The 14,567-nt window shown below is 43.4% G+C and overlaps 1 protein-coding gene across 2 annotated transcripts in view; it reads left to right on the top strand.

Annotated features, from left to right (window-relative positions):
• Nucleotides 1-14,567, top strand: part of GALNT17 (polypeptide N-acetylgalactosaminyltransferase 17) — a 582,348-nt gene that overhangs the window by 528,908 nt on the left and 38,873 nt on the right. For both annotated transcript variants that reach the window (XM_034964282.3, XM_034964284.3), the window contains 2 exons: nucleotides 5,585-5,770; nucleotides 10,176-10,313. In XM_034964282.3, coding sequence (XP_034820173.1) covers nucleotides 5,585-5,770; nucleotides 10,176-10,313 — 324 coding nt within the window. The remainder of the gene's footprint in view (nucleotides 1-5,584; nucleotides 5,771-10,175; nucleotides 10,314-14,567) is intronic.

Raw genomic sequence — 14,567 nt, 5'->3', positions numbered from 1 at the left:
GTTGCCCACTTCCTCTACTCAGCTCAGCCTAGCCCTTCAGACTTCACCTTAGTATCCTTTCCTGGGGGATGCTTTCTCTGAGCCCACTGGCCACATCCTCGTGTTACACGCTAGATTTTTAGCCCTGTGTTGTTTTCCCTCATGGAAAAGTTCCCTTTGTGATGGTGCATTTCTGCCTATGATTCTTTGATTAATGCATTTCCCTTGCTAGATTATCGACTTCATGACAGCAAGGACCTTGTCTGCTAGCACCTCTCATTTCATCCCCCTGCCCAGCCCAGTAGGCCCTGAATGGATCATTTTTTGATGAATAAATAAATGGATGAGCGTCTGTTTCTGGAGTCACCACACCTCCTGGAGGCCCATATCCATTTAAGCAGGGCCACTTCCCCACTTCCCTAGCAAAGGGTCACCAAGAACCCTGCGATGGGTTCTTTGCCTCCAGGACTGGTCCCAGAGCTTGGAGCGTGCCCTCCTCCTGGCCCATTCCAACCCATCTGGAAGGCCTCCTCCCTCCACTGTGTGAGGAGCCACAGCCTGGGGCGCTTTCCATTTGGGCACTTCCCTCTGCTCTTGGCATCAGCGACATGCCAGTCAGAGTCTCGTTCCTACCTTTCTGTGCATTTCTCTTCATTTCTTCAGCCTGCCTAGGAACTCACCATGTGGGCTGGTAAACATTGATGTAGAGAATAGATCCGCAGGACCCTTTCTTGGGACCAGCTGTACTTGGGATACTCATAGCTGGGTCTTATGTGTGGTAGAAACATAAACTGGATCGTTCCCTTTAGAGGGTACCCCTTTTGCCTCCAGACCTCTTGGGTGGACTCAGAGGCCAAGGTGGAATATCACTCCTTCCGGGAATACCCCTCCATAGGGGACTTAGCTGGACTGTTGGTTTATTGCTAAGGCTCAAAAGCCTTCAGTCCACTTTCTTGCATTTCTTTCCATCTGCTATGTAGGCCTGGTTGCTTAACCACTGGCAGACTTCACATCAGCTCATCATCACTTAGAGCCAGCCCATGAGCTCTGCTGGTGATCACCCCCAGCCAACACAGAGCAGAGCCTGAGGCCTGAGGAATCACTTGTCTCCCAGGCATCTTCCAGCCTCCCTTGCACAGCCATGCCGCCACTTGGATCCATGCAGCAGCAGGCTTTGACCTCTGACCCTAGAGTGTCATTGGTGCCACTGCAGATCCATGGAGCTTCCTCTGCATATATCTATATGCCCAGCTCTGTCCTCACTGTTTGCCCTGCTCACTGTGGTTACAATGCAGGTCAGAGGCACCAACCAGGCACCCAGAGTGAGGGACAGGGCTGTGGCTGAAGAGAAGCCAAGGTCAGCTGTAGGTCAGCTGTAGGTCAGCTCTCCCTGGGCAGGAGGGGCCAGTGTCTGCTGCTGTCGCATGTGGTCGGGGGTGTGGTTCTGACTCCTCCCCTTACTGACTGTGGGGTTATGAACCACTTTCTCCACCTCTTTGACCCTCAGTTTCCTCATCTGTGATAAGCTGATGAGGGAGTTGGTTTTGGTGCTTTCTGTCATTACTGGACTGGTCCTGGGGTTTGGAGCAGGCAGAGCAGGTATACTTGCCTCTCTAAGGGGAGGGGCCTGTTTAAGTGGAGAGTAGAGGAGAGATGAGCAAGAGGAGCCCTCGTCTTCTGTCTCACACAAGAGGTGCCGGTAATGACAGTTCATGTTTAGGATTTAAAATCCAGTCTGAGTCACTGGAGGTGATGAGCTAAAGTGCAGACTTAGGCTGAGGCAGGCAGGATAATGACCACAGTGCATGCCCAGTGATGGCAGTGTTGTGGGCATCCAGGCCAGCAGCAGGATTCCAGGGCGGGCACTGACCCTGGCAATTCACCCTGGGCTTGCTGGACCCCACAGCAGGGCATACCTTCAAGACATCTGCTATTCCAGGAGCCTCTGAGTCCTCCCCAGACTCTACAGGGAGAGCTGAGGGACTTTGGGTCAATGCACACTGAGTGTGCTGGCTGATATCCACACCACAGAGCCCAGGACAGGAAGCCCATGTCTCTGCCACACAGGACAGATGTGCTGAACTTCCTGCCACCTGTCTGTTACACCATCTCCCTCCCCTTGTTCAAAAGGCTTGGTGTCCAACACAGGGCTAACACAGCCAACATCTGGCTCCTCCGTCCTCTCACCTCCACTCCTAACAGCTACATCCACTAGAACCCTCTTGGGAGTTTGGCTGCACCCCAGGCATGAAAGCCATCCTGACCTTGGTCTGGATGGCTTGTGGAGGACATAGTGCCAAGTCAGACTGGCTTGTGGGTTCTGTTCCCACTTGGCACCTGTGTTCTTATGACTGGGTTTCAGGCTTTTGCTAAGGTCTCTTATGCGCCTGTGTCTGTCATCCCTGCTAAGTCCTTGAAGAGTTCTGCTTTGCTTCCATCCATCCTCCTGAGCCTCCCCAAACTGAGATTCACGCCCGAATCTACTTTCCCCCATCTCTCTGTTTATCTATCTATCTGTCTGTCTGTCTGTCTGTCTGTCTGTCTATCTATCTATCATCTATCTATTTTTATAACGGCTTTGTAGATATATTCACATACCATTATAATTCATCCATTTAAAATGTGCCACTCAATGGTTTTTTCAGTATGTTTGAGCTGTGCAAAGTTCACCACAATCAATATTAGAATGTTTTCATCACCCTAAAAAGAACCACCAAACCCATTAGCAGTCACTCTACCTTCCTCCAGCCCCCTGCCCACCACCTCCCAAGCAACCATCAATTTATTTACCAGACATTTCATATAAATGGAATCATAGAATATGTAGTCCTTTGTGATTTGCTTATTTTGCTTAGCATGCTTTCCAGGTTCATCCATGTTGTAGCATGTATCAACATTTCATTTTTTCCCCAAATAATATCCCATCATATGGATATGTTACATTTTATTTATGCATTAATCAATTGTTGGGACGTTTGCTTAATCCAAGGTCATGAATTTTTACTCTTATGTTTTCTTCTAAGAGTTTTATAGTTTTAGCCCTTATGTTTAGGTTGTTGATCCATTTTGAGTTAATTTTTTATATGGTGTGAGGTAGGAACCATGTCCATTCTTTTACATGTTGTTCCAGCACAATTTGTTGAAGATATTATTCCTTAGCCCACTGAATTGTCTTGACACCCTTGTTGAAAGTTAGTTGACCATAAGTGTGAGAGTTTATTTCTGGACTTTCAGTTCTATTCCATTGATCCGTATGTCTGTCCTTATGCCAGTACCACACCGTCTTGACTATAGTAGCTTTGTATTAAATTTTGAAATTGGGGAGTGAAGTCCTCCCAGTTTGTTCAAGGTTGTTTTAGCTACTTGAGGTCCCTTGTTTTTCCTTACGAACTTTAGGATCTGCTTGTTAATTTCTGCAAGGAATTCAGCTGGGATTTTTATAGGGATTGTGTTGAATTTTTAGATCAATTTTGGGTGTATTACCATCTTGACAATGTTAATTCTTCCAATCCTTGAACATGGTATAACTTTTCATTCATTCACTGAGTCTTGCAACATTATTGTGAGACCCTGATTCTTTATATATTGTCCATACCTTGAAATTCAGCCGCCTTGTTTTACTCTCTAAGACACCAGTTTCGTGTCTCTATTCCCAGGCCCTTTGCCAACATTTGGCCTCCTTGACTTCCTTCCATGGCCAGCAGCTGGGTCTAACCTAACATGAGAGGGCATCTAGCTGTCCAGTCCCAGATCAAAGAAGTCTGGAACATCTATTCTCTACTAACCACTTAGCCCACAATTCCTCCTGGAAGAAGCACGCAAAGTGAGGATTCTTGCTTATGGGAGAATTTTCTATCTGTATCGTTTCCCTGTGATATAACCGAAGTTGGGAAATAGAAACAGAACATCATACATACACAAACAAATTTTGCCACCAAATTCAGCCAACAAAAGTCAAGAAGGGGGTATGCAGACACTCAAGAGTGTCCCAGTATTCTTGCTTTGGTGGTTACTGGGAGACTAAAGGTGGAATGGCTTGAAGTAACCCATCTTGGAATGAGCCTACCTGAGTCAGCTCACCTGCAAAAACTGTCACTTATGCAGAGCATACACTGTCTTCACAGCAGAACAGCCTCACAGGTTCCTGAAACTTTTCTGTCATTTTCCTTTTTTTCCACTGGTACTAGGAACTTCATTTCCATAAATTAATTTTTTTTTAACAATAAGGTTTTTTTTTTTTTCCCACCTGGACCAAGAGAAGTTGGATAGTCCAGCTTTCCTTTTGGAGCAGGGCCTTACGGCCTAGGTGCCTGCCATCCCCATGCAGAGGGATGAGAAGTCCCACATCCTTGGGCTTTTGCATCCCTCAAAGGCAGCCATCATTGCAACTTTCTTTCTGAATAGTTCAGTAATAGCAAGCGACAGCTGCTCATGATGGCATTGGAGTGGATGCTTCCAGAAGGCTTGGCATCTGTACCCGTAGGACTCCAAAGTAGAGCATATTAACAGTGTAGAACTAGGCTGGGAGTAGTGGCACATGCTTGTAATACCAACACTTTGGGAGGCCGAGGTGGAAGAATCGCTTGAGGCCAGGAGTGTGAGACCGGCCTGGGCAACATAGCGAGACCTCATCTCTACAAAAAAATTTAAAAATTAACTGGGCATGGAGGCACGTACCTGTAGTCCCAGCTACTTGGAAGGCTGAGGCAGGAGGATCACTTGAAGCCAGGAGTTCAAAGTTATAGTGAGCTGTGATCGCACCACTGCACTCCAGTCTGGGTGATAGAGAGAGACCCTGTCTCAAAACAAAATAAAACAAAACATAACACAGAACTAGATCATTATATACAGCTTGTGCTGATATGAATAAAGAAGATCTGTTTCTTAGTTTGAATTTTCCATTCTACATTGGCAGGGCACAGCTTCAGCCAGATGGGAAAGGCAGCCTTCAGGGATGTCAGTTGTGCATTATTGAGAACATAAGAAAACTCATGTGTTGCCATGGGCAGCTTAGGTTTATGGGCCTTTCTTACCTAGAGGTGGATTTTATATCCTGAGCTGTTGTTTCTATAAGAATTCTCCCAAGCCTATTTTTTATATGTTTTAGTCAGGTTAGGTTAGACCATGCTGCAGTAACAAACCAACCTTGAACTCTCATTGGCATTATTTATTTATTTATTTATTTATTTAGAAACAAAGTTTTGCCCTGTCACCCAGGCTGGAGTGAAGTGGCACTATCTCAGCTCACTGCAACCTCCACCTCCCGGGTTCAAGTGATTCTTGTGCCTCAGCCTCCTGAGTAGCTGGATTATAGGTGTGCGCCATCATGCCTGGCTAACTTTTCTATCTTTAGTAGAGACGAGGTTTCACCATGTTAGCCAGGCTGGTCTCCAACTCCTGACCTCAAGTGATCTGCCCACCTCGGCCTCCCAAAGTGCTGGGATTATAGGCATGAACCACCGTACACAACCTCTCATTGGCTTTATATATTAAAATGTATTTTACGTTTATGCAAAGTCAGCTGAACCATTGCTTTTGGGCTTGGGGAGGGGGCATAGCCTCTGGGAATTTCTTTTTCAGGCTGATGAAATCTTTGTACCCCTAGGTATGGCTCTGTGGGGGCAGCATGGAGGTCCTTCCTTGCTCACGGGTGGCCCACATTGAGCGGAAGAAGAAGCCATATAATAGCAACATTGGCTTCTACACCAAGAGGAATGCTCTTCGTGTTGCTGAGGTCTGGATGGACGATTACAAGTCTCATGTGTACATAGCGTGGAACCTGCCGCTGGAGGTAGGGATCACCAGCCTTTCCCCACCACCCCAGAACAGTGATCCTTACTGTTTGATCACTATTTATTTAATAAACCAATCGTTCCTCCCCAGAAAATGCTCATGCTTAGAAAAATTATGAATGCATTTCAAAGGGATTCACAGATGTCTCAGCTTTAGAACTCCTGCCTAACTCCAGGGCTAGCACAATGGAAGTCTCTTTAAATCCACTTACAGAGATTAGAAGGGTCTTAGTGTGTTAATCCCAGTCTTATTATGTTAATCTGGCTGCCCTGCTCCTGATGATATGCTATGTCCAGGAAGTTCTTGCCCAGATATTTCACAGCAGACCCTTCATCCTGCCAGTGTGTGACTTCCCATGGAGCTCCAGCTGCCCCGTATCATATGCCTTTACTCTATGCCAAATCCCCTAGCTCTTCAGCTCTCCTCCACATTCTGCTCAGAAGATGGCCCAAGGAAATTTCCATGTTACTGCAGCCCCACAGGAGTGTCATGCGGTAGTTGTATATTAGCGTGGTTTGAATCCCAACTCTATCATTTATGAGTCAGGAGATCTTGACCAAATCCACTTATCTTCTCTGTACCATTCATCCCTTGGTATCCACAGGGGATTTGTTCCAGGATTCCCTGTGGATAGCAAAATTCACAGATGCTCAAGCCCCTGATACAAAATGGCATAGTGTTTGCACATAACCTAAGTATAACCTCCTGTGTGTGTATATATATGTATAAAATATATATTTATATGATGTATAAAATATATATTTATATAATATATAAAATATATAATATAAAGATTTATATAAATTTTTTATGGCAGCACAAAATTTTTTTAATTTTATTTTTCTATTAGTTATTGGGGTACAGGTGGTATTTGGTTACATGAGTAAGTTCTTTAGTGGTGATTTGTAAGATCCTGGTGCAACCGTCACCCGATCAGTGTACACTGCACCATATTTGTTGTCTGTTATCCCTCGCCCCCCTCCCACTCTTCCCCTGAAGTCCCCAAAGTCCATTGTATCGTTCTTATACCTTTGCATCCTCATAGCTTAGCTCCCACATATCAGTGAAAACATACGATGTTTGGTTTTCCATTAGAATAATACTCTCGAATCTCATCCAGGTCGTTGCAAATACTGTTAATTTATTTCTTTTTATGGCTGAATCATCTCTAGATTACTTATAGATAATACAATGTAAATGCTGTGTAAATAATTCTTATGCTTTATTTGTATTTTTGTATTGTTGTATTGTTCTTACTGGGCTTTTAAAAAATATTTTCAGTCTGCAGTTGGTTGAACCGATGGATGCAGAAACCATGGATATAAAGGGTCGGCTGTACCTTATTTTCCTCAGCTGTAAAATGAGGATAATAGCAGATTCTCCTTCTTGGGGTGATTGTAAGAACTAAATGAATTTATACATGTGGCATGCTGAGAGTAGCACCTGGCACAGAGTGCATTGTTCGTCCTATGCTGCACAGCAGGGTAACCTGCACCCTCAGCCACAGCTCAGTTTATCTCCTCAGCCAGAGCACCCATAGGTGTCTGAGCCATGCTGGAAAGTCACCTGGAGTGGTGCCCATTGAGAGATGGCAGCCCCTATGTATCAGGAGGCTAGAGCCCAGAACAGAAGAAATACAGTTGAATATGTGCCAGATATGTGGGTCAAGAAGATAAAAGTGAATTTATTCAATGTTGTTATAAGTTTTGAAATACATTCTCAAGAATTAAAAAACCCCTTCTGGACACTTAGCACTTTTTAGCTGTTAAGTAATAAGTGCTTTTAGCCATTATTACTATTATGTAAAGATAGGTAACATTCGTTGAGCACTTACTATGTCCCAGGTACCTAGTAAGTCGTTATTTGTAATATCTTATTTAATTCTCATAACAACCTCATGACATAAGAACTGTCTGCCTCAGTTTCCTCATCTATAAACATGGATTATTAAAATTTATCTGATAGGACTCCCGTGAAGATAAAATAAGGCTGAGAACAGAGCTTAGCAAATATTAAGAGTTCCATAAATGCTAGCTTGATATGAATGTATTATGATGTTCATTTTACAGATGAAGAAATTGAAGCTATGAGAAGCTAAAAGGGGCTCGTTCAAGGTCCCACACAAAGCACATGGGCAGGGAAGTCAGTTCAGGTCCTCATACAAAACCTCACCCCAGCCCTGTGAAATAGTGAAATAGGTATTATTATTATTCCTGTTTTGTAAAGGGGAATTTTTTTTTTTTTTTGAGATAGGATCTCACTCTGTCACCCAGACTGGAGTGTAGTGGTACGATCTTGGTTCCCTGTAACCTCCGTCTCCCAGGTTCAAGCCATCCTCCCACCTCAGCCTCCTGAGTAGCTGGGACCACAGGCTTGCGCCCCCTAACTGTCTAACTTCCGTATTTTTTGTAGAGACAAGGTTTTGCCACGTTGCCCAGGCTGGTCTTGAACTCTTTGGCTCAAGCAATCCTCCCGCCTCAGCTTCCCAAAGTGCTGGGATTACAGGTGTGAGCCACTGCGCCTGGCCTCAAGTTTTGACCTGGAATGGTGGTGTGACTTAGAGTTATAAATAACTCAAGTCTTTTGACTGTAGCCAAGTGCTTTGTCCATGACTGCAGACAATCTCTGGTCCCAAATGCCAGTGGTAACCTACCAGGCTTTTAAAAAATGACCATTAGCTCACGCCTGTAATCCCAGCACTTTGGGAGGCCGAGGCGGGCAGATCACCTGAGGTTGGGAGTTCGAGACCAGCCTGACCAACATGGAGAAACCCTGTCTCCACTAAAAATGCAAAATTAGCTGGGCGAGGTGGCGCATGCCTTTAATTCCAGCTACTCGGGAGGCTGAAGCAGGAGAATCGCTTGAACCTGGGAGGCAGAGGTTGCAGTGAGCCAAGATCGCACCATTGCACTCCAGCCTGGGCAACAAGGGCCAGACACCATCTCAAAAAAAAAAAAAGACCATTTCATGGATCATACTAAATATATTAAAACAAAGAGTTAAAGGTTACTGCTCAGGGTTGTCTTTGAGGTTGAATAAGTTTGACATTTAAAGGGATTTCCCTTTAAAGTCATTGTTTGACTGCCCAAGTGATCTTAATGACATAATTTGAAGTCTTCTCCCAGGCCCCCCAGTGCATCCTGTCTCTGCTAATTCCTGGCCATCTTGCAGCTGAGTCTGCAGAGTCATATTTCAGATACTTTATTTTCCCTGTCAGCACACAGCAGCCATTACGGGTTCATTTCTGTAAAAGCAGAGTGAATTATTCATTAGAACATCATTACAAGCTTTGCAATGGAAAATTATTTTCACTTCTGCATGTAATGAACTTCGCAAAGAGCCAACAAAAGGAGAAATTTTGCAGGTATAGGAAAGAAAAGACAGGAGGTGGTTGTAGGCATTTATTTTCTTGTCGTAATCAAATAATTCCTCGAATAATTGTCTCTGATAGTTACTAAGGAAATGCGGAAGAGCAGAAACTGAGAATGTAGGTCGTCAACATCAGCGTGTCCCAGAAATCCATTTGTGCAGCAATGATAAGGATGGTTGACTTGTCTGGGACCTTTATTGCTGTAGGTTCCTGATTTTGCTCAGGAAGGAGGATTCCCTGGCCTGGGTCTGGATGAATCAAATAGGTCTCCTTAAACCACCCTTCTGGCCAGGTGCAGTGGCTCACACCTGTAATCCCAGCTCTCTGGGAGGCCGAGGCTGGCTGATCAGTTGAGGTCAGGAGTTCGAGACCAGCCTGACCAACATGATGAAACCCCCATCTCTAAATATAAAAATTATCCAGGCATGGTGATGCAAGCCTGGAATCCCAGCTACTGGGGAGGCTGAGGCAGGAGAATCGCTTGAACCCGGGAGGCCAAGGTTGCAGTGAGATGAGATCGTGCCACTGCATTCCAGCCTGGGTGATAGACCAAGACTGTGACTCAAAAAACAAAAACAAAAACAAACACCCTTCTGAATAAGCATACGAGGCTTAAGATCTTTTTTTTTTTTTTTCTTTTTGAGACGGAGTCTCGCACTGTCGCCCGGGCTGGAGTGCAGTGGCATGATCTTGGCTCACTGCAACCTCCACCTCCTGGGTTTAAGTGATTCTCGTGCCTCAGCCTCCTGAGTAGCTGAGATTACAGGTGCCCACCACCATGCCCAGCTAATTTTTTGTATTTTCAGTAGAGACGGGGTTTCACCGTGTTGGCCAGGCTGGTCTCGAACTCCTGACCTCGTGATTCACTCACCTCCTCCTCCCAAAGTGCTGGGATTACAGGCATGAGCCACCGTGCCCAGCCCAGGCTTAAGATCTTCTATGTGAAGGTTTCCCTGAAAGTGACTCCACCTGTGCCCCACTCTGGCCAGAGCTCCACAGTCACTAACACCCCTTGGCTTCTCTCTCCTTTCAGAATCCGGGAATTGACATCGGTGATGTCTCCGAAAGAAGAGCATTAAGGAAAAGTTTAAAGTGTAAGAATTTCCAGTGGTACCTGGACCATGTTTACCCAGAAATGAGAAGATACAATAATACCGTTGCTTACGGGGAGGTAATTCAGACCGTGCATGCTTTTGGCTTGGAATGCTGTTCAATATGCTGTGGGTTGCTTCGCTGGGGAGAAATAGAGTTGCTCATTCATTCATTCAATGAGTGGTTTTTGGAGGTGCTGGCCCTGATAGCAAGATTCTCTCTAGCCGGGGGGTTGGGGTAGGGAACAAATGTGTTGAATGTTACAATGGACTATGGATAAAAGACTATGACAGTCTTCTTTGCCTGAGATATGTAGCAGATAATGAATCCTGTTTGGGAAATTTTGACTTTGAGGTCCTCTGGGACCTGTAAATGGAGATATTGAGCAGGAAGTTTGGATGTAACGAGAGGCAGGAGGGTTGCAGTCCTCCATTGCTGTGTGCTGTGGGCTGGAATCACTTATCAAAGAAAGGAGGAAACGTTCTCAGATTGTCTATGGTGTGATCATATCACCTTTCTAAACCTGAAAGCAAAGCGATTTTTCTCTTATTACAAATACCATCAATATGCATTTGAGAACATTTTGAAAATAATAATACTAGGGATGAATATTTGAGTGCTTTTGAAGTACTGGGCACTATTCTAAGTGCTTTTTGCATACAAATTAATTTCACCTTCACCTTATGAGAGATTAGCGTTATTTCTGTTTTCTTGATAAGAAAACTGCAACTTAGAGAAATTATCTAACTTACCTAAGGTCACAGAGCGTATAAGTCACAAAGCCAAGATTGGACTTGGGGATCTGGATACCAGAGATAACATGTACACTTTGATGTGTGGGCCTCCGGACTGTGTGTGTGTGTGTGTGTGCACGTGTGTGTGTGTGCATGTGTGTGTATATGTGTGCATGTGTGTGTATATGTGTGCATGTGTATATATCCATGTATTTTTTTTTACTAAAACCATTCCATTCACAATGCCTAATAATTTGAAATTTTACTCAATAATATGGAGGATATATAAGTGTATCATGAAATATTTTTTGTCAGTAATTAATGGCCGCACATGGTTCCACTTTTTGTGTAAGCTGGGCTTTGCTTGAGAACATAGACACTGGTGTCTTTTCCAATTTTAAAATATCACAAGTACCATTGCTGAGAACATCTTCATATAGAAACACTCATGCATCCACCTCATTCTCCTTTGTGATGCCTGTTTGAGATGGAATCGGTGACACGCAGTCAGGCCAAGGAGCAGAGAGCCAGGTGCTCTCAATTTGGCTGAGACACCCCATTAGCTCTGCAATCGGGTTTTCTTTCCTGGGACTCCCTGTGACTACCAGGTTAAAGCTAAGAAGATTCCCTTTGACTTAGGAGTATTTACATTTTTCTACAACTGTGGATTTTCCTATTCTTTGCCTGCTGCCTTTTATAGAAAATAAATCAACCACAGGTTAAGTCATCAGGGTGTAGAGTGGTGACCCTCCCGAGCTGGAATTTGGAATGGGATGCTCACGTCTTGCAAGGGCAGTCTCTAGGGCGGTTAGGGATACATGAAGACTAGAGCCAGCCTGCTGGGTTCAAATCCTAGTAGGCTGTTACCAGCTGTGTGGGTCTGCTTGGCAGCCATTCCCTCATCTATAAAATGGGAGGAAGGAGAGTATCTCCTCTACAGGGTTCCTGGGAGGATAAAATGAGCTGTGATGTGTGGAGTTCATAGAACGGTACCTGGCATGGTCAAGCACCGTGGCTCACGCCTGTAATCCCAGCACTTTGGGAGGCCAAGGCGGGTGATCACTTGAAGTCGGGAGTTCAAGACCAGCCTGGCCAACATGGGGAAGTCCTGTCTATATAGATATATATATTAAAAAACTAGCTGAGCTTGGTGGCTGGTGCAGGTAATCCCAGCTACTCGGGGCTGAGGCAGGAGAATTGCTTGAACCCGATAGGCAGAAGTTGCAGTGAGCTGAGATCGCGCCACTGCACTCCAGCCTGGGTGATAGAGTGAGACTCTGTCTCAAAAAAAAAAAAAATGGTACCTGGCACACAACAGTAATTATTAATAGATCTGAACTGCCTTGCCTTTTCTTCTCCAAAATAAAAGCATGAATTTTTTAAAATTATCAAAGTAAGATTAAATATAAAGGAAGAATCAAACAATGGGCAGTGAATGGATTATTCCTAAGACAATAAGACAATTGGCTCAATTGCCTAGCTTTTTGGAAAATAAATCAATTTAGATTCTTACAGCTCACCATTTACCAAAGTAGATTTCAGATGAACTGTAGCATTACATGAAAGAAATAATAAAAGAACCATGAGGAAATAGTGATGAATCTGATCTCTGAATGAGGAAGGGCTTTCTAAGAATGAAATCCATGCAAGAAATGCAAAGGAAATGTGTCATGGATCCAAGCTCATAAATATTAAAATAATCTGTACATCAACTGAGTAGAGAAATAATACACCAAACTGAAAATACATATGCCACAAATGCTATAGATGAACAAATACCATTAATATATAACTAGCTTCGCAAGTTAAGTTAATTTTTTTCTTTTTTTTGAAACAGTCACCCAGGCTAGGGTGCAGAGGCACAATCTTGGCTTACTGCAACCTCCATCTCCTGGGTTTTAGCAATTCTCCTGTCTCAGCCTCCCGAGTAGCTGGGATTACAGGCACACGCCACCATGCCCAGCTAATTTTTGTGTTTTTGTAGCAACGAGGTTTTGCCATGTTGGCCAGGCTGGTCTTGAACTCCTGACCTCAAGTGATCCACTCGCCTCAGCCTCCCAAAGTACTGGGGTTACAGGCATGATTTTAAAAATTTGATTTAAACAACAAAATAAAACATCCCCAAAGAAAAATAAACAAAGTACAAGGTCAGTTACACAAGAAAAAATACACATGGATGAAAAACATATGACAATTTTAAATTTATTTCATAGTCAAAGAAAATAAAAAATTAAATACACAGAGGTGTTTTTTTTTCCCCTATCCGCAAATGAACAAAGATTCATTTTTTGTGTTGATACTTTACAGGCAAGGCCTTAGTAATATGAAAAAAATCATATCTTCTGTGAGTGCAAATTGAAACAAGCCTTTTAAAAAGCAATTTGAGCCACATGTATTAAAAAGCTTGATAATGACAGTCATAGTTTCTTCTCCACTCATATCCCAAGCAAATAATCTGAAATAAGGACAAAGATTTGAGAGTAAAATTGTTCAGCTCAGACATGTTATTTTTGAGGAAATTTTTTTTTTAATTTAACTTGGAGATTAGTTGAATGTAATGCATTCATGGTTGGGGATATTTTATAGCCGTTATAAATGGTGCGTACAAAAGTTTAATGACATGAGAAAAATATTGATACCATAATGCTTAAGAGGAAAAAACTCAGGATGATAAAACTGAATTCGCTGCTATTTTAGATTGGAAGCAAGTGTGATAATAGCATTGGGAAATGGAGAAGATACTTATAATTACCTTGGGTAGTAAGTAGGACTTTGGGCAGTTTTGCAAGTGGGTACTTTGTCATGCTTTTCCAGCTTTCACTAATGTTAGGTGATACTTTCGTCATTAGAAGAAAAATAGTTACTAAAAAGGAAATAATAAACATGATGACCAGCCTGTGCCCCCCAGGCTGGAGTGCAGTGGCACAATCTTGGCTCACTGTAGCCTTGAACTCCTGGACTCAAGCTATTCTCCCACCTCAGCCTTCCAAGTAGCTGGGACTACAGGTACATATCATCACATCTGGCTAATTTTGTGTTTTTGTTTTTGTTTTTGTTTTTATAGAGGTCTCACTATGTTGCCAGGCTGGCCTTGAAGTCCTGGGCTCAAGTGATTCTCCCACTTCCGCCTCCCGAGTATCTGGGGCTATAGGCGTAAACCACTTAGGCTGGAAGGCTGCCAGAGCTGCTGTGTACAGCTCCAAGTCTGTGCACTGCACAACTCCAGGAGCTGCCTTTGACATCAACCACAGTATAAATGATGTCCCTTGAGCCGTACAGTGGGGGTGGCATTGGGGGTGACATTGTGATCATAGTCTGATTATTTGGAAGAGAGAAGGCTTTTGTTTTTACAAACTTTCTTAAAATAATAAAATCAATACATACATTCTATCGGAAATATAAAGATGAAAACTAAACTTACTCCAAATCCCAATTCCCAGATATAATCAATGTTAACATTTTAAGGCATCTGGTTCTATTACTCCTTTTCTACCTGCTGAGTATCACCATTTACAGATATATATATTTCAGATGGACTATAGTGTTAAATGAAAGAAACCAAATTAATCAAAAACCAATTTTTAAATAGCTCTTCCTTT

The sequence above is a fragment of the Pan paniscus genome, chromosome 6 (assembly GCF_029289425.2).
Source record: "Pan paniscus chromosome 6, NHGRI_mPanPan1-v2.0_pri, whole genome shotgun sequence".
NCBI lineage: Eukaryota > Metazoa > Chordata > Mammalia > Primates > Hominidae > Pan > Pan paniscus.
Note: the sequence above shows the minus strand (reverse complement) of the source record. Positions and strands in the feature narration are given on the sequence as shown.